Source organism: Aulonocara stuartgranti (assembly GCF_965226115.1).
Source record: "Aulonocara stuartgranti genome assembly, chromosome: 1".
Taxonomy (NCBI): Eukaryota; Metazoa; Chordata; class Actinopteri; order Cichliformes; family Cichlidae; genus Aulonocara; species Aulonocara stuartgranti.
The window spans coordinates 25,568,225-25,588,807 of NC_138939.1; the positions used below are offsets into that span (position 1 = coordinate 25,568,225).

General features: G+C 39.4%; 2 protein-coding genes across 2 annotated transcripts; both read right to left on the bottom strand.

The window, feature by feature from the left end:
- Window positions 1–489: 489 nt before the first annotated feature.
- On the bottom strand, window positions 490–4,522 carry LOC309708972 (uncharacterized protein). The gene is made up of 3 exons (XM_082537370.1): window positions 4,314–4,522; window positions 1,037–1,196; window positions 490–844 (listed from the first exon to the last, which is right to left on the bottom strand). Exons 1-3 carry the CDS (start codon window positions 4,512–4,514, stop codon window positions 705–707), a joined length of 501 nt encoding a protein of 166 aa, XP_082393496.1. The 5' UTR covers window positions 4,515–4,522; the 3' UTR covers window positions 490–704.
- Window positions 4,519–14,941, bottom strand: LOC309709258 (uncharacterized protein; the record flags this gene model as incomplete). The annotated part of the gene is made up of 6 exons (XM_082537812.1): window positions 14,783–14,941; window positions 12,852–12,884; window positions 5,342–5,559; window positions 4,918–5,005; window positions 4,584–4,839; window positions 4,519–4,530 (listed from the first exon to the last, which is right to left on the bottom strand). Coding segments are annotated over exons 2-6 (576 nt in total). The 5' UTR covers window positions 12,854–12,884; window positions 14,783–14,941.
- Window positions 14,942–20,583: the final 5,642 nt, after the last annotated feature.

The following is a 20,583-nucleotide window of genomic DNA, read 5'->3' on the forward strand; positions in this document are numbered from 1 at the left end:
CATTGGTAAAATCTAGGAACTAAATGGCACCCAACTGGGCAACATACACTGAAACCCACCCAGGCCCCATCTTTCAAGTTTTTTTGTGGGTACCATGTGGGCACCACATAGGCTAAAAAGTGGGTTTTAAGTGGGATTGTCCGCGGGTTCCATAATGGCCCCATGTTAAATGCCCATCTTGGTGTTATATTGGTAAAATCTGGGAACTAAATGGACCCCAACTGGGCAAAGTACTCAGAAACCCACCTGGGCCCCATTTTTCAAGTTCTTAGTGTGTACAAGATGAGGAAAACATGAGCTAAAAAGTTGGAATGGTATTATCAGTGGGTTCTGTAGTTGCATCTTACTTCTTGTTTGAATTGGCTAATTTCTGGCACTGGGCGGGTCCCATGTAGAAAAACAGCCACAAAATCAAATTAACAGACGGCCAATACGGCTTCTGTGACACAAAGACACTAAATATATTAAAGCTGACTGCAAATAGAAACATCAAGAGGGGACACAAAACACATTTTGTTCACATTTATTTTGTCACACAACTGTGGGTTTAAGTAACTGTATTCCAAGGAGTGTGAACTTAAAAAACTAGAAATATCAAACTACATTCAAATTGCTTAGAGTTGAAACTGTAGCAACATGGGAAAAAATAAGAAGGGAAACTCAGAACCTTGTCTTGAATCAGCAGAGGTGTCTGTTATGTTTTTTTACAGAGCCGTTAGTCTATTTTGTCCCCTAGCAGCCCTCAGTCCTCCTCTGTCTCTAGCTCCAGTGAACCATTTGGAGAGAGCTTTCTCTGCTTCTTGCAGGTTGACTTTTGCAGTCAAAGAATTCTTCTTCAGTGCCTCTGCAAATGAAGAAGAAAAATGGGTAAGCCAAAGTAAAGGTAACCATAGCTTACTTCCTTTGGTAATGATTTACAAAGAACAATGTTTATTTCACTTTCTTGCCTCAAATATATAAGATGGCACAATAACCAATCTCACTTACACTTTCAAACACTTTATTAAAAAAAGTGTCTCAAGTGAAATTAACTTACCATACACAACATTAAAGAGGCGCAAATCTCGGAACTTTTTCTTCCCATGTCGGCCAAGCAAGTTGTACTCCACGGCAAGCTCGGGTGATATGAGGAATTTCATCATTCTCCTTGTAGCATCATCTACACTTGTTCCCCCTATATCTGCTACCATGGCAACCTGAGGGGAACATACAAAAAGGACAGATTAGATCATAGGTGTCAAACTCTGGCCTGCGGGCCAAATTTGGCCCCCAGCCTACTTATATTTGGCCCGCGAAGCCATACCAAATTACTATTAGAGCTGGCCTACTGGTATTATACAGCTAATATATATATATATATATTGTTTAGTATTAAGCTTTGCTTGTTCCATATTCAGTTTTTCAGAAAAATGTGTTTGAGTCCATAAGAAAAGATTCATTCCTATATCTGGAGGAATAAATATATTTCAATAAATATTAACGTTAGCCCGCGACTTTGTTCCAGTTTTGAATTTTGAGTTTAACACCCCTGGATTAGATACTGGCATCTGGGTAGGATGGGTAGGATGCCTCCCTGGGGGAGGCGTTTTGGGCACATCCAACCAGGAAGAGACCCAGAGGAACACCCAGGACATGCAAAAGGGACTATGTTTCTCTGCTGGCCTGGAAATGCCTTGGGATTCCGCTGGAGGAGCAGGGCCAAGAGACTGGAGAGAGCGAAGTCTGGGCCTCTCTACTTAGTACCGGATTGGGTCACAGGGGGAGCAGCCTAAGCTTAAGATAATGGACCAGGAATGGAGGATAAATGGACGCTTTACATATTACTTAATGTTAATTGTGTGGAGATAAAAAAATACTACACAGCAAAATCTCCAGTTTTAAATTAACACTGGAGAGTGTCTATATGGGTCCACACCTCAGAGTGTTAAATACAACACTGTTGAGTGTTAAATTAACACTTTTGACAGTGTTATATGTTTAAAAGTAACCTAGTCAGTTTTGAAGATTAACAATGGCTAACACTGAGCAGTGCTGATTTTCTAATACTGGAAAATAACTCAAAATGTTAGAAATATTCCAGTACCGTCATGGAAAACCACCATGGTGGAAAACCAAAACAGCAAAAGTAAGAGGGAATTCATGACGATGTTTACGTGAAGCGAAATTTTCAGTGTAGTTTGGATCTTCTTTTGCTGCTGGTTCAGTCAATATTGTTTGAAAAAAGATAAAACCTGCAGCTTCAGAATCTAGCACAAAAAACACAAAGTGCCGTCGGCTGAGAAAGGCCACATCTCACTGATTCTGATCTGTCGGCGGGTCCGCGCTTTGTGTTTACATCTTTGTGCAGAATGCGTGTGCCTGCTCTCATTTACTTTCTCCAAACTAAAATAGGTTTTATTTGATAAATCTATAATCAAAACCCACCCCTATTCCTTACCCCTTTATCATTTATCCATAATGTTAAGCAGGACACCTGTGAATATTTTGTTGTTTTAGCTGTAAAAGTGTCATAAAATCAGCTGTGAGTGTGTGTGCTTTTTTCCATTTTTTCAGGATTACTTCTAGTTTCCACATCTGCTAGGTTTTTTTCTCTACTGTATACTATAAGAGTGTAATCGGGGATTAATAACAGAAAAGGGCAAAAAACAAACTTGAAATTTTACTGTTGTTTTAACTGAAAAAGGGACTCATAATGTACATGAATAAAAGATTTCGAATAGGCAATTTGAATTATTAATTGTAAAACAGAACAAAAACAATTTTGTGACCTTTGGCCCTGTGGTTTGTTTTTGGGCATCTCTTTTCTTCTAAATAAGTCCAGCTGTGTTGGGCCCCTGGTAGAGCTCTGGTTGGAAGAGACAGGTTGGAAAAACCTGTCATCGGCGACGGGTTGGGGGCTAAAAGGTTAAAATAAATAGGAACTGGCCAGAATTTGCATAAACTATCATAGCAGAACAAATATAAGAAATCTATCCGTTATCAAAATCAGAATCAAATGCTTCATTAGAATAAAAAAAATGTAACTTTCTGGAAGGTAAACATATGGTATAGGGCTGCCACAAACGATTATTTTGATAGTCGACTAGTCACCGATTATTTTTGCGATTAGTCGACTAATCAGATCATCATCCATTGGACATAAAACGTACAGCTTATTGCACCAGCAGCATCTGCTCTTATATAACTATCATTAGCTTACAGCTTTAAGTGTTTAAGGTCTGTGCTAACTAAAAATAAAGAAAGACAAGATGATAGTTTATTAAATTTTAATGAAATTTGCAGATTGTTTCGGTGAAGTTTAATAAACTCCTTGCTATCTAAAATATAACAGGACACCGGAGTAAATTCTCCAGCATCTCACACTTCTGATAATCAGCTGTCTGCTTGATGTTTATTCAGCTGTGTAAAAACTATAAATTTAATCTCAGCCAAACCGATTTACTCAGGAACAAATAAAATACAAAAAAAGCCAAACAATAACAGTTTTAAGTTATCTAAGTGACTCATATATCATGTTTAACCTGAGTAGCGAAAGACGGCGGTAGGTTTGAAAACGATTTGCCGGGAGTCCGGTGTTCTCACGGCTCTAGTGAGCCTAGCTATCGAGCTAGTGGGTAACAGACGTCTCCGAAAACGTCGGAGCGCTTTTGAAAATATGTGGTGTCTTGATAAACTGAGCAGATATTTGAGGTTTATACAGCTACATTCTCGCCTGAAAATATGCTAAACGTTTATTTTGTGACCCAGAAAGAATAATAAGAGTAATATTAAAACTAAGTAGCTGCCGCCATTGTTGTAAACTGAGCTGGGCTGCGCTATGAATTCTGGGACAGAGCTACTTCTTCTTCGGGGTTTAACGGCAGCTGACATCCTTGTACATGCAGTGCTGCCATCATCTGTTTCAGTCCGTTATTACACTCTTAAATCCTACTACTTATTCCTGCGTCTTTTGTGATCTTACAAAGCTTCAAACGACGTGTCGACTATTAAATCAGTCGTCGACGATTTTGATAGTCGACGTAATCGTGACTAGTCGACTAATCGTGGCAGCCCTAATGTGGTATAAAAGTAACATCTCAGAAAAAAAAAAAAATCATAGCAACAGAAAGACATGGTAGCAGATGTGATGGTCTCTGGCCTGCTTTGCTGCCTCAGGACCAGTAAGACTTGCTGTGTTAAATGAAACCAATTATGCTGTATACCAAAAAAAATCATGAAGGAGAATGTCTTTCAGAAAATATATCAAAGAATTTTTCTGGCTACTGTATAAAGAACAGTGGCAAGCAGAATGGGGAGGAAAAAAAAAAACTTACTACAGCAGACATGAGACTGGAGTCCTCCAGTTTTCCATTAAGAGCCTCAACATCGTCTTGGGTTTTAAGAGGTAAAACAACCCCTTCAGGGACCTCCGTAACTGAACCGTTTTTCTGCTTCAGCAAGGCATTTAACATCTTGCTATGAACCAGTTGAGTCTCCTTCACTTCCTCTAAAATGGCAAGTACTTTCGAGAACATGGCTTCACAAGTGGGGCTGGTGGCACTCCGGGCAGTGGGGCTGGCGGCACTCCGGGCAGTGGGGCTGGCGGCACTCCGGGCAGCGGGGCTGGCGGCACTCTGGGCAGCGGGGCTGGCGGCACTCCGGGCAGCGGGGCTGGCGGCACTCCGGGCAGTGGGGCTGGCGGCACTCCGGGCAGCGGGGCTGGCGACTACACTATTGTTTTTTCCAGAGGGTCGCTGAAGGAGTTGTTCTGGAGGCGTGGGTGGAAGTTCTTCATCTGAATCAGAAGGCTCACTTGATTCAGTGTGGCTGCTCAGTTGATTGATCAGTTTAACACTTGGCCTAGAAAGGTTAAGCACAGAACATTTATGACACTGCAGGAAATAAACTTCATCTTGTTTGTATGCTAGTACCACTTACTTTCTTTTTCTTATGCCATTCTCATTGTCCGTCAAGTCTGATGAATACTCTGCTTGATGCAACTTTGCCCTGGCATTTGCATAAGTTGCTATAACATAAATTGTACAGAATACAACATGTAAGATACAATGTAAAGAAGAAATAAATCTGCAAAAACAATGACAATGAAAAAATGGTTTCCAGTAGAATAGAATAGAATAATCCTTTAATTGTCCCACAAGGGGAAATTTGGTTGTAACAGCAGCCAGAAAGACACATATAGAAACAAACAGTACACAGGACACAGAACAGAAACATACAATAATACAGTAATACAGGGCCTTACAATTTCAAAAGCCTCCAAGTAAAAAAAAAAAAAAGTTCATGTATAAACTTTTAAAGAAAAGGAAATACAGATGTAGTGTACAAATAAAGTCAAACTTACCTGCATTTCCCATGACACGGACATTGCAGAGTATCCAGTTGCTGGTTGGTGGTGTTCCTTCCTTTACAGCCTTTGTCACATTCACCAATGAGGCAGGAGGCCACCAGCATAATTTTCTCTCTGCGTCATGGAACCACTCTGATGGAATGATGTCTACCTTCTTGCAGCCATCAGAGTCAACTTCATCCACAAACTCGACCACACTGAATGAAGACATCCTGTAAACGCCATTAAGTTACATGCTGTGTAGCTGAGGCAAAGCTACAAATGCATTACGAAAAGGTAACAAAATAATTGGTTTTGTAAATTTAGTTACAGGAGCACTAGCAAGATGACCTGACAGTTTTGACAACAAATGTACACCCAGAGATGTTGAATCAATAGGGTAGTTAAAAAACGCTGTTCCAGTCTCAAACAGTTCAAACAAAACATGTATTTCTCCGATGAACAGCACAATGTTCCGCACAACTGCAACTTTGCCTTCAAGATCAAAACAATTTGTTCCACTGGAGGTGGAGATTATTTGATTTCCATGTCTGTACATCTTGTACTGAAAAGAATGATGGACAAAAAATTCAGTCATCATAGGTCCAGATGTATGTGGCTGTGTGAGTACACCCTCTGGCATTTTGCAAGACCTGTGAGGATACAATTGCTTTTCACAAACTCGTCTGACAATTTGCTGTACAGGATCCTGTGGTCTTCTCACCATCTTTTTTAACTGTCCCAAATAATTCTCAAATGGAAAACATGAAACCAAATCCAGAGGGCCATACTTTGTAGCATCATCTGCTAGGTGCAAAAGACTGTGTGTATTGTTAACTAAGAATTTAGTCCCATAAATCTTAGCAAAGTTGGCAACAAAGCATCTCAATAATTTTTTTGCATAATAGCAGTACTCTTTACACAAAGGAGACAAAAGTATCCTCATAGCAGATGACAAAACCAGGAAGTTCTTGTACTGTGGATTGCACAGTTTCTGGAAAAGCACAACTGGTCCAGTATACAACAAAAATTGTCTTAATTCTGTAGCTTTCCATTGTCTGTACTCCATTAGGGACCGTGGCTTTCTGGAAAACGTGCGTGGCAGACTTTGCCTACACTGTTTTAAGTGATCTGAAATGGCAGACAGAGTAGAAGTAGGAACCCGACACTGCAATGGTCCCTTAATCCACAGGGCAAGTAATTTACGTACAATACCCAAGCAAATTAAATGCATATAGTCTAAGGGAAAGGCTGAAACCATGCCAATGCCTAGCTCTTGAAGAGGTGATTTGGAGTTGTGGTGATCTTCATCTAACATTTCTTCAAACTGAGAATCTGATCTGAGACTTGAATCCATATCTGGAAAAATAACTTTCCCATCAACATAAACACCATACTGTGTACAGCGCTCACAAGAACTGTAGCCACCATGACCTTTGATGCATTTTAAATAAGCTCTAGCTGGGGTGTCACAGATAAAAGCATCTGGAAGGGGTACATTGAAGTGTTTTCCATTGAAAACAATACCAGTTTTTGTGACCTTTTTTACATCTTCTATAAAATCATGCATGTAGTCGTTCACCGACTCAGGTTTGCAGGGACCAGCATATATACCCATCATGAAAACATTTGCTTGTGGCAGTTCAACTATCTTACCTAAAATAGGCCACAGTTGCATATTAGAGCTCTTAAAGAGAGGCAAACCATCAACATTCACACGAATGGTTAATGTATCAGTTTTCAGTTCATGTTGATTTATCATTTTCAGTTCTGACAATACTGCACTTTCAAGACCAAAATGGTAGTAACTTCCCCTGCCAATTTGTTTCACTTCACAGTCTTTTAATGTACTGAGCAAAGTTCTGGGATCCTTTGGCAAATCGAGACCAAGCTCCAAAAGTATGGTTAAGAGCTCTGACAACACAGAATGAGACACATTTCGGTTTGCTGCCCATTCAGCAAGTTTCCTCTTAGCATCAGAGTTTGACTCCACATCAGGAAAGTCACAGTTTTGTTCTTCATCCGCTTCACTATCCATGTAAAAGTCATTACTATTAAAATCCAGAGGTAAATCTTCATCCAAGCTGTTACTTGAATATTCCTCTACATTGTCCTCTGCCTTGTTGATAGTCTCATCTTTATTTTCTATATCTTCAATATTTTCCACTGCTTCATCCACAATCGAATGTTTGTTCGCCACATCTTCAGTGTATTGCAAAGCCTGGTCCACGGCCTTCTCTGCAAGTTCCACAGCATCTAAAGCAAGGCTCTGTAAATGCTGCTGAACTCTAACTTTAATTCTCCTTCTCCTCGTCCGTGATTTGGCAAGAAGGTAATCCATTTCACTAAAATACACAGAAGATTGTGTGCAGAATAGAAGTGTGAGCCATTTTCACACATACGGCAATCCATAAAATTGCAGAAGATATTCTGAAGAGGAATACAGTAGCTTGCAAAAGTATTCACCCCCCTTGAACTTTTCCACATTTTGTCACATTGCAGACACAAGCAGGTAGGGCTGGGCCATATTATACCATTCACGATAATACCGGTATAATGTTAGGCAACGATAGGAAAATGAAATATCGCGATAGAATGGGAGTAAAACGCGCATGCGCAGTGCCTTTGTTTTCATACGCACATGGCCGGTCGTTGAGTGAAACAGATGAACCAGAATTGGTTTGTAAAAATGGTGCAACTTCAGTGATGTGGAACTGGTTTGGTGTTTGTCCGTCAGATACACAACAAAGCACATTTTTTTGCTGAACATGCAAGCGGCCATCGTTATTGTCGTATTTGTCGGACTAAGATGCTCTTAAATCTGGGAGTAATCTGGGCCCTAAGCTCCGTATTCTTCATGTCAAACAACACTGCAGCATCACTTAGAGTTAAAAACTGTCTAAATTCTTTCATCTTTAATAAAACGATCAGCATTGCTGCTTTACCAGGTGTAACTATAAAGTTTAACTTCCAGGCATCCATGAAAACAAAAGTTATTACATTTAACGGAGTTAGAAGTTAGCAGGAAGCTAGCGGAAGTTAGCTCGCTAGTTTCGCTAGTTACCTAAGCATGATATTGCATGTTCTGACTGAGAGATTTCTGAAAAAAAATCAAACGTACAGCTCTGCTATCACTTCCAACATAAATGAAGACAGGAAACTAAACAGCAGTGACGTTTGTAGGGTTACTGAAGTTGGGCTAGCTGGTATATAATGATGTGCTACGTGATCGCTAGCGACACAGCTATGTTAGCATAACATAAACAGTGAAGCTGGAGGACGAACACTAACACTTTTCCACTTATAAAAGTTAATGTGAAGGTTCTTCATGGTTAGAGACAAATGCAATCGCATGGCAGGATGCTGTAAACGGACCAAACTTCAGTCAGGAGAACAACTGAGATAATCCATCCACAATACGAGGTTAGTTATTAATATACTGCAACAACATGGGAATAGAGCAGCTGCAGAGAATTCAACATTAATGAATCAATGTTACAGAAGTGGAGGAAGCAAGAAGAATGAGTTTAATAAAGTTTGATTTATCTGACTGCTTTGTTTCGCTTAATGTGCCTTATAATCCTGTGCACCTTATGGTCCGAAAAATGCGTACTGCACACTGCAGTTTAATGTTGCAAAGCACCTCTTTTTAACTTCAGTGGATATTATATATATTATATATTATATATTATATTATGGTTATGCTCAGGATATGTCAGCCCATTTCTACTGGAAATGCCTTTTGGTTAAACTTTCAGCAAGGAATTTGCATTTGCACTGTTACATTTCTATAAAGCTTTAATGTACATAAAAACCAGCTTCTTGTTTAAGTGAAAATAAATGGAAGGTTGTCTTTTTGCGCTAGTAATGTTGTGGAGTTGTATTTTGTCTCGCATCAATTATATCGTCGGTTATATCGTTATCGCAAATTTTCAAATATATATCGTGATAAATATTTTTGGCCATATCGCCCTGCTCTACAAGCAGGAATCATTTTTATTGGAATTCCATGTGAAAGACCAACACAAAGTGGTGTACACGTGAAAGTGGAATGAAAGTCATACATGATTCCAAACATTTTTTACAAATAGATAACTGCAAAGTGGGGTGTGCGTAATTATTCAGCCCCCTTTGGTCTGAGTGCAGTCAGTTGCCCATGGACATTGCCTGATGAGTGCTAATGACTAAATAGAGTGCACCTGTGTGTAATCTAATGTCAGTACAAATACAGCTGCTCTGTCACAGCCTCAGAGGTTGTCTAAGAGAATATTGGGAGCAACAACACCATGAAGTCCAAAGAACACAGCAGACAGGTCAGGGATGAAGTTATTGAGAAATTTAGAGCAGGTTTGGGCTACAAAAAGATTTCCCAAGCCTTGAACATCCCACGAAGCACTGTTCAAGTGATCATTCAGAAATGGAAGGAGTATGGCACAACTGTAAACCTACCAAGACAAGGCCGTCCACCTAAACTCACAGGCCGAACAAGGAGGGCGCTGCAGAGAAAGAGAGAAATGCAGCCAAGAGGCCCATGGTGACTCTGGACGAGCTGCAGAGATCTACAGCTCAGGTGGGGGAATCTGTCCATAGGACAACTATTAGTCGTGCACTGCACAAAGTTGGCCTTTATGGAAGAGTGGCAAGAAGAAAGCCATTGTTAACAGAAAACCATAAGAACTCCCGTTTGCAGTTTGCCACAAGCCATGTGGGGGACACAGCAAACATGTGGAAGAAGACACTCTGGACAGATGAGACCAAAAATGGAACTTTTTGGCCAAAATGCAAAACGCTATGTGTGGTGGAAAACTAACACTGCACATCACTCTGAACACACCATCCCCACTATTCTTCTTTCACGTGGGATTCCAATAAAATCGATTCATGTTTGTGGCTGTAATGTGACAAAATGTGGAAAAGTTCAAGGGGGCCGAATACTTTTGCAAGCCACTGTATTTGGAAACATTGTTTGTAAAAAACACTTCAGCCAGAGTGGAGATTTTCCATCAATCTACACTGTAAAATGTATAAATCAGCAAGTGATAAATTCTCACTGCTGGTATTTTCTCAAAGAGTTGTATGTGATAGAAATTGCTGTTTATAGTCCTTCTGTACATCTGCATGTTGCTTCCCAATTAAAATCTATAATTGTGGGGATTCATATTCATGTGATACTTATAACAACAGTTATCAAGTATACCAATTTAACTTTGCTGATGTGCTTGAAGGAAAATGGTTATTTCCATGTATTTCCCTATTCTGCCTTTAATTTTGAGGAGTTCCTTCTAGCTGTTATAGTGCTGTGGGCTCAAAATGTGGTCATAAATATTTTGTACTTGTAAATCAGGATTTGTATGTGTAAAAAAGATTTGTGTGTGTGTGTGTGTGTAAGAAAAGATTTGTGTGTGTGTGTGCATAAAAAAAGATCTGTATGTGTAAAAAGAATTTGTGTGTGCGTAAAAAAGATTTGTGTGCAAAAAAAAAGAACCCTGCAAGTTACAAGTATGAATTTTGACCCTATTTTTCTTCCTTTCATCTGATTGGTCAATGTCATGTCACAAATGTAACAATCCAATCAGAGAACAGATGGGTTTGGCTGTCGGAGGGGCGCTTTTTTGAACTGCAGGTCTTTGAAGGGAATAAATGCCCTTTTACATGCCAACCCAGCGTTTTCCTTCATCACCACGAAGGAAAACAGTCTGTGGTCATCCGACTTTGGTGATTTTTGTGTCACAGGTCTACGTGCTTAATACAGGGACTTCCACAGCCTTTTCAACAGCGCTGCGGGGGGGCAATGTTTTGGAAATGACAGCTTTCATTACAAAGCTTTCTCCGTTATGAATTAGCATACATGTTTTTATTGAACATTTGAAGAACTAGCAAAAAAACCCAGAAACTCTTGTAGAGGACATAAAGTCAGAGATAGAAACGACAAGGAGCAGATGCATCTAGTACAGGTAGAGCTGCTGCAAAAACCCACAGAGCCCAGCAGCCAGCGCTACAAATTCTGGATCCTTTGCTTTTAGTTAGCAGTTAGCATTAGCAGCACATCCTGCGTCTGATGTGAAAGCACTTTTATGCTGCGCACTGTGACTCACAGCAATGGTCCCGGGTCAGCCCTGACTTTGTGTTAAACTAATCCTAAAGTAATAATGGTATTTCTAACCAGTGATATACCACAACTTTATCCTTTCAACAGCTGCTGAGAGTTAGGGGACCTAGCTGCTATCGGATATTTATATAGAGATCCTCCAGCTTCAAACTGTATCACCCTTCAAGGACCTGCAGTTCAAAAAAGCTCCCCTCCGACAGCCAAACCCATCTGTTCTCTGATTGGATTGTTACATTTGTGATTGACATGACATTGACCAATCAGATGAAAGGAAGAAAAATAGGGTCAAAATTCGTACTTGTAACGTGCAGGGTTTTTTTGGCCACACACAAATACTTTTTACACATACAAATCCTGATTTACAAGTACAAAATATTTATGACCACATTTTGAGCCCATACAGTGCACCTAAAACAAAAAATCTGCAGTGATTTACATTTGTTGAATGATCAATTTTGTAAATTAACAGTCTGTTTGTGTGCACAGCTTACAAAACTGTACTGTAAGGCATGCTCTGATTGCATGCTAAAATGTTGTTGCTTAAAAATAAAATCTGTAATACATGATAATTAAGAACATCAGCATAAAGACTTATTAAAAAGTAGATACACAATTTCTATAGAATGGAAAACAACTCAGTTAATTTTTGTTCCTATGAATATCAGCATCTTAAACAACTCCAACAACTACGACGAAAAACGCTTTCCTGCTCCCCTCACCATCCGCTGATTAACACTGAGCTGCTGCTGTCAACACCATCAAACTTATTTAATGTTTAATGTTATGTTATTTTTAAATCTTTACCAAAGCTTAACGACTATGGATGCTCACACCTGCTGTTAAAAAAACTGTTAGAAATTACAGGAGTAATTTCTGTTTTTTTTTTTTAAAGCGGCACTGCATTTTTATTGGTTACCATGTTTATTACCACTTTTATCAGTAAAAACCTTCCTATAAAGTATAGATTTCAATTCAACTCACCTTAATGAGCAGCACTACTTACAGTCCTGTGAGCTCTGGTTACTGACAGCAGGTGTGAATGTTTGGAGTCCTAAACTCAGATAGAGATTCGAATAACAAGGGAATGTAAAATGTTTTGATGCACCTGACAGCAGCAGCTCAGAGAGAACTCCAATTGTGAGGGGAGGAGCAAAACTGTCAGAGTTGTGGGACATGTGAAGAGAGCACTGTTGGCATTATGTTAGCACAAAACATTGAAATTTCAGTAGATGTCTAATTATGAAATTGGTCATTGACTCCTGCAGCTAAATAAACATTTATACCGATTACCAGAAGAAAAAAAATAGTAATGCACTCCTTTCACAGATGTACCATTAACCATCACTTTTCAAAATAATCCGTGCAAGCTATTGAATATGGCTAATAAGTAATACAAATAATATGAAAATGACTTACATGTCAAAGATGGTGTTTGAGATCCCAAAGAATCTAAATGTCATAAGGAAATAAAAGAAAGTACATGAGAAAGAAAAAGTTGCAAACGTTTCCATTTTTTCCAGGATAATTCAATATAGGAGATTTACTTACTAATGCACAAAATGAACAGTGTAATTATAAGTTTGAAATGCACTGCAAGTGTTTATATGGTAAACTGATCAACTCCAACAGCAAACACTGGCAGTGCAAAAATGTACCTAACTAGCTGACAAACTTTAAAGTCACGGGAAGATATATATAAATGGTGACATATCCCAGAACAAATCTGAACATAAAAATATTATTAATTGTCTATCTTCAGCAACTGTGTGCTGTACAAGCAGTATAAAATTTTAACATGTTTCATTTACAGTTGAATGACACAAAATCACTTAGGGGGGCACATATGACCTGCAGGCTGCACTTTGGACATCCTGCAGTAGACTGCTACATAGACTACTTAACTATGCATAGGGGGATATTTAGTGAAAGACTTAATTTTATTAAATAGTTAATTAAGCCATCAATGGGAGTTAGATTTAATACTAGTGTTTTACACAGCATTCAGCTATAGTAACATGTTCTGCATTTTCCTACATCACCATCTGATCTGCACTTACTTATTAAATTAATAACTGCCTTGGACCAATAACTAGATGGAACAGCACAGTATTTAAGGCTACGTCCACACGTACACGGGTATTTTTGAAAACGCAGATTTTTCTGTGCGTTTTCACCTTTCGTCCACACGTAAACGGCATACGGTTACTGAAAGCGGAGACTTTTTTGAAACTCATGCCAGGGTGGAGATTTTCAAAAACCGTTTTTGCGTTTAGGTGTGGATGAGGGAAACAGAGGAAACGCAGCATCAAAGGTCTGTGCCTTTTTTGACATCACACCATGTGCCAGGTTATTGCTTCGGTGAAATGAATTTCTACAATGACTTAGAAAAAATACCATTACTGTTAATTTTACTCTATGCAGTGTTTCAATGCTTACATATACACAGTTACTGTCCCTCCACACATAGGACTCAGTTCTGCTTCTATGCACCATCTTTGTTTACTCTTTCCCACCCAGGCTTCATGACTTCTGATTGGCCGACATTTCTACACGTTAGGAATATATCGCCACCTGCTGCTTTGGCATGTTCCTAGCAGCGTTTTGGCTTTTGCGAGTGGACGGGATTTTTTTTTTTTAATTTTTTTAACGAAAACAGAAAATGTCCGTTTTCAAAATTACCCATGTACGTGTGGACGTAGCCTGACAGTGATCCAGGCAGTGTTTAGGCTGAAAAAGCTGTGTTTGTCCCCCATCCCCCGTTCTTTTTGCACACCATAAATGCATATCTGATAACATTACCATTTAAGCTGCAAGCATCTACTGCAGTAATTTAAACAAACATCTCATATTTTACACCCCTATAAAGTGAGCTTGCCACATTGCACATGTATGTCACGTGGTACTGTACGACTAACTGCCATTTTGTTTACTGAGTAGTGCATAATGGCCGCATTACCTGAGCGGGAATCCACTAAAGCACAGTACTAAAAAATAAAAAAAATCATTACTTTTTGAATTAATTAAAAATAGCTGGTTGCAGATGCACAGAGGGAGAAAAAACGCGGTGTACATTATATTACGTAAATTCACAAACTGTATAGAGATATTGGTGCGATGGAAACAGAATAAGATAAGATAAAATGTACTTTACTGAGTAGAATATAGGCAGTAGGAGTTTTGTGAGTAACTTTTAATTATATTCGCCAAAGACAATAACAGCAAATTAACCCAGTTCCACCTGCTAGCTAAGGATGTTATATGCCTCTCTCCCTTATACCGTTTAGGACAAGTATAGAAAGCAACTAAAATAACCATTGATGATAACTTATCAAACCTTCAGTATTTACCTTGGTGTTAGTTTTAAATTCCTTTAAATGATGTCCTCCACGTACTCCAGGAACCAGCAAGTCAAAAATCTGCTCACAACTGAGGACAGACCACACTAGTCCATAGGCGGCGCAATCTGCTCCTCCCTCATTTCAACAAAAAAGACTGCGAAGACTGGTTGCCGCTCACTTTAAAAAACAACTTTATTTAAAAAGTCGTTTTATGCCTGATACAAACATTTTAAAAGGCAAACCATGCACAAGTTAAAAAGATAAATTTTAGTTTTTAAGTATAGGAATGGTTAATATGTTTTAAAAAATCATATGTAATTATTGTCAAATAACATAAAAATAAAACAACATAATAATAAAAGCATAATTGACAGAATATATCATAATGATAACAATAGCAACACCTCACTTAAAAGAATCAGAATCAGAAAGGGTTTTATTGCCAAATGTTGAGCAGGTTTACAACATTAGGAAATTGCTGCGGTGCTTGGTGCAAACATACTGTCATAAACGCTTAAAAATAAAAATAAGAATTAAAAGTGCTAAGTAGATAGATATATACATGAGTGCAGGTGGTGATCAGTGCAAACATGGAATGATGCAGTGATGCAGTAGGGTCATGTGTTAGTGGTGGGAACAGTCATACGGTTATTGTTCATGTGTCCAACAGCAGAGGGGAAGAAACTGTTCTTATGGCGAGAGGTTCTGGTGTGAATGGACCGGAGCCTCCTGCCTGAGGGGAGCAGGTCAAACAGACTGTGTCCAGGGTGAGGTTGAAGAGTAAGCTTTATACTGAGGAGCTTTTACATATTGGATCTGATCAACCAAAACTTTCAACTTCTACAGTCTTTTTAGTTTTTCAAGTGAATTATGCTTCCACATATGTAGCTAATGGTCTTTTCTCTAATGCAGTATAGTGTGTCTGATTTACTGGAAATCGTCAACTGCATGTTTGCTAATGTGAACAGTCCTAATTGAACAACTGGAAATCCTGAATTTGCACAAAATGGCAAATCTGTATTTTTCTCTGTATAATTCACTTATATCTTAGGTTTTAATGTGTATTTTTTTGCTTTTCTTGATATTGCATGCTATAATGTTTTTTTTTCTATTCTTATGTCCGTTTTCATCACATTTTATTGCTGCTGTGACAAGTGAATATCCCCAAGAGGAATCAATTAAGTTCTTATTTTATCTTATCTGAGCCTGACCATGCAGAGCACTGAAAGTTCAAATACTGAGGCTAAAAACTGAGAGGGTCAAAAATGAAAAGTAAAGAATATTTGACTGTGCCTAAGGATATCAGAAGTGATAGACTGAGGTTGTGCCAAATATTTTAAAGTTAGGGTGATTTGTTAGAGAATGGTACTCATGGGTGCCGTCTGCAGGTTATAAAAGAGAGTTATGTTCTTACTTCCTTTTGAGATTCTTTTTAAAATTTGACTTTCACAACTCCCTGGATTGTGTGCAATCTGTGATGGGCTTGTTTGGAATAAATCCTCCTTTATTCAAATAACACTTTCTCAGGCTCTTCACAGAAGAAGAATCCTCACATTCAAAATGCACAGCATGTGCTACCATTTTAAACCCATGTACACATTTACCATCACTGACCCAACTAGGACCTACATTGGATACCCACCCATATGGCTTTCATGTGAGAAACCCAAGTGGGTCCCATATATACTAAACAATCTTGAGCCCATGTAAAATATATGCCCATATTAATTTAACATAACCCATTTGGGGCCCACATAGACATGTTTTCAGGGTCTGACTTGCATTTGCCCATGTGTGACACATATAGTTTGACCAGGTGGGCCCCACCTATGTCATCAGTACCAAAAATATATACTGATTACCTCACTTTGCCCCACCTGGGGCACACAGCAAATGCTTTTCTTTAAATGACTGTGTTTGCCCATGTCTAACCCAGGTGAAAAACCCAAGTGGGTCCTACGTGTGTTTCCCATTTTGAAACAAGTGAAGTGTTTCCCATGTTTGACCCAGCCAGGACCTACTATATGTTTCCACTTGGTTTTGCCCATATGGCTTTAATGTGATAAACCCAAGTGGGTCCCATATATACTAAACAATCTTGAGCCCACGTAAAATATATGCCCATATTAACTTAACATAACCCATATGGGGCCCACATAGACATGTTTTCAGGGTCTGACTTGCATTTGCCCATGTGCCACCTATATAGTTTGACCAGGTGGGCCCCACCTATGTCATCAGTGCTAAAAAAAAATATTGATTACCCCACTTTGCCCCACCTGGGGCCCACATAGACATGTTTTCAGGGTCTGACTTGCATTTGCCCATGTGTGACCCATATAGTTTGACCTGGTGGGCCCCACCTATGTCATCAGTGCTAAAAACATATATTGATTACCTCACTTTGCCCCACCTGGGGCACACAAAAACAGCTTTTCTTTAAAAGACTATGTTAGCACATATCTAACCCATGTGAAAAACCCAAGTGGGTCCTACATGTGTTTCCCATTTTGGACCAAGTGAAGTGTTTCCCATGTTTGACCCAGCCAGGACCTACTATATGTTTCCACTTGGTTTTGCCCAAATGGCTTTAATGTGAGAAACCTAAGTGGGTCCCATATATAATAAACAATCTTGAGCCCACATAAAATATATGCCCATATTAACTTAACATAACCCACCTGGGGCCCACATAGACATGTTTTCAGGGTCTGACTTGCATTTGCCCATGTGTGACCCATATAGTTTGACCAGGTGGGCCCCACCTATGTCATCAGTGCTAAAAATATATATTGATTACCTCACTTTGCCCCACCTGGGGCCCACATAGACATGTTTTCAGGGTCTGACTTGCATTTGCCCATGTGCCACCTATATAGTTTGACCAGGTGGGCCCCACCTATGTCATCAGTGCTAAAAAAAAATATTGATTACCCCACTTTGCCCCACCTGGGGCCCACATAGACATGTTTTCAGGGTCTGACTTGCATTTGCCCATGTGTGACCCATATAGTTTGACCAGGTGGGCCCCACCTATGTCATCAGTGCTAAAAATATATATTGATTACCTCACTTTGCCCCACCTGGGGCCCACATAGACATGTTTTCAGGGTCTGACTTGCATTTGCCCATGTGCCACCTATATAGTTTGACCAGGTGGGCCCCACCTATGTCATCAGTGCTAAAAAAAAAATATTGATTACCCCACTTTGCCCCACCTGGGGCCCACATAGACATGTTTTCAGGGTCTGACTTGCATTTGCCCATGTGTGACCCATATAGTTTGACCAGGTGGGCCCCACCTATGTCATCAGTGCTAAAAATATATATTGATTACCTCACTTTGCCCCACCTGGGGCCCACATAGACATGTTTTCAGGGTCTGACTTGCATTTGCCCATGTGCCACCTATATAGTTTGACCAGGTGGGCCCCACCTATGTCATCAGTGCTAAAAAAAAATATTGATTACCCCACTTTGCCCCACCTGGGGCCCACATAGACATGTTTTCAGGGTCTGACTTGCATTTGCCCATGTGTGACCCATATAGTTTGACCTGGTGGGCCCCACCTATGTCATCAGTGCTAAAAATATATATTGATTACCTCACTTTGCCCCACCTGGGGCACACAACAACAGCTTATCCTTAAATTACTGTGTTTGCCCATGTCTATCCCAGGTGGAAAACCCAAGTGGGTCCTACATGTGTTTCCCATTTTGGACCAAGTTAAGTGTTTCCCATGTTTGACCCAGCTAGGACCTACTAAAAGTGCCCACTTGGCATTGCCCATATGGGTTCAATGTGAAGAACCCAAGTAGGCCCCATACAAAAAGCCCAGTTTGAGCCCATGCCCATATGGTACCCATCCAGCCCGAGCAAAAACCAGGTGGGGCCCATATATACATGTTGGCTGGGACATAATAGCTTTTAGGTCATGGAAAGATATTCATCTGGAGCTTCCAAAGATTAGGAAGCCAACTGCTTTGCTATGTCTTATGGTAATGAATGGTTGTTTTTAATAAGCTGCCTCTCTCTCAGGAAGTGAGACTAATATCTCAGCCTAAGTAGCAGGGTCACTCAGGTCAAATCCAGATGAAATTGCTGCTCACTTTTAATTCCAAAATCTTATCTAATGAAACATAAAAGGAAAAAAAATTAAATATTAAAACCTTTTCTGTGGTATTAGAGTGCCAACGTAATGACTACATTATGAAACACACTGTTCTTTAAGTTAAACTTGCGTTGAACTTAAATATTTGCTTTCATGGTTTGCAAAAAAAATTTTATTTTATGAAAATGATTAGGTCCAGTCAAACATAAAAGTCCCAGAGGTAACATTTCCACTGACTCTAGGTTAAATGTTAGTTGAATAATAGCATTAGATGAAGGATCAATCTCCTCTTCCCAATAAAAGCTCATCAAACACTACTTTAATTAGCAGATGTGACTTATCAAATACATCTTTGAGACTAATAAAACATTATTTGCATGTTTTAATAGATCAAAGTGCACTAAATTGAAGGTTATTCTTAAAATATTCATACCACAGCTTAATGAGCAGTTCATTTTCACCCAGGCTTTACCATCTCACTGGCAGCAGGTATAAAAATAACTAAAGTGAACATAGGTTCACTAGTGGGGCTGCTTTATACTTCAAGGGCTGCTCCAAAGCTCATATACTATTCACATTTTGAGTGTTGTACTCAGCATTGAGGAGGGAAGTCACATCTGCCCCAGTGTTTCCCTTCTCAACCTTCAGAGGTCCATCCCCTCTATTTCCAAAATTAAGCAAGTATGCAAGAGGGACCCCAGATCGATGAACACTCATCAGCCTCGCCATCTGGCCCCAGTTTGTTTTCTTAGCAAATGAAGCTGATTATTGAGCAGGGCGGCTAATGGCATTGAAATCTACTGGGCTGCTCCTGGTTTACTTGGCCATCTGAATTTTCCAGAGAAATTTGTATAATAACAGGTATTGAAAGAGCTTCAGATGCAACCCATTTAGTACGCAAGCATAGCGACATAATGGCTGATAGTGCATGCAGGTGTTTTTAGTCAGCTTTTTATCGCCCACACATAACTGATTTGGGTGTGTGGTTATAAGTGAAATATGCTTGAAAACCTCTACAGAGAGCTGTGCAGCTGCAGTTTTTTTCTGGCCTCGTGTGAGCTAAAGTTACAATCTCTTATCACCTGAGAGCAGGACAGCAATATGGCCGTGCCTACCTCATCGTGTAGTTCACCCAGAATTGAAATACAATGAAAATAAATGAATTGTTCATGGGATCTATTTGTATGTCGGATTCTTTAAGTGTGCTGTCTCCTTCTGTTTGTCAGCTTTATGTTGTTGTTCATGCCACCTGTTTTTGACAAAAGTCTAAAAAAGCCAAGATGACTTCATATTCTGATTTAAATTTTATTCTACTTTACCAATAGTTAAAAATGTTTCAAGAAGGAGCATTGACTGTATAACTCAGTGTCCAGCACAGCTATCATTTCTATACATTATATACAGATACTGCAGCAGATGGTTTCTTCCTGTTGAGTCTTTCTTTCTCACTGTCGCTAAGTGCTTCATTGTAGGGGGCTGTTTGGTTGGTAGGATTTCTATGTATTATTGCATGTTCTTTACTTTACAATATAAAGTGTCTTGAGGTGACTCTTGGTTTGGTTTGTCATTCTATAAATGACATTAAACTGAACTGAAATGAATAAAGTATGAATAAGTAAGAGTAATGAAGTATGAATCGAGTAAATAGAACAGTGGGGGTTGTTTCCATAATTTAAGACATCCAGACATTTTAAGGTT

Excerpts from the sequence above, each read along its gene's own strand:
- LOC309708972 (XM_082537370.1), bottom strand. The coding sequence starts at position 4,514 with ATGTTCTCGAAAGTACTTGCCATTTTAGAGGAAGTGAAGGAGACTCAA. Across the intron at positions 1,197-4,313 it reads CCAGTCTCATGTCTGCTGTA|GTTGCCATGGTAGCAGATAT; the intron begins GTAAGTTTTTTT and ends TGTTCCCCTCAG. Across the intron at positions 845-1,036 it reads CCTCTTTAATGTTGTGTATG|AGGCACTGAAGAAGAATTCT; the intron begins GTAAGTTAATTT and ends CTTCATTTGCAG.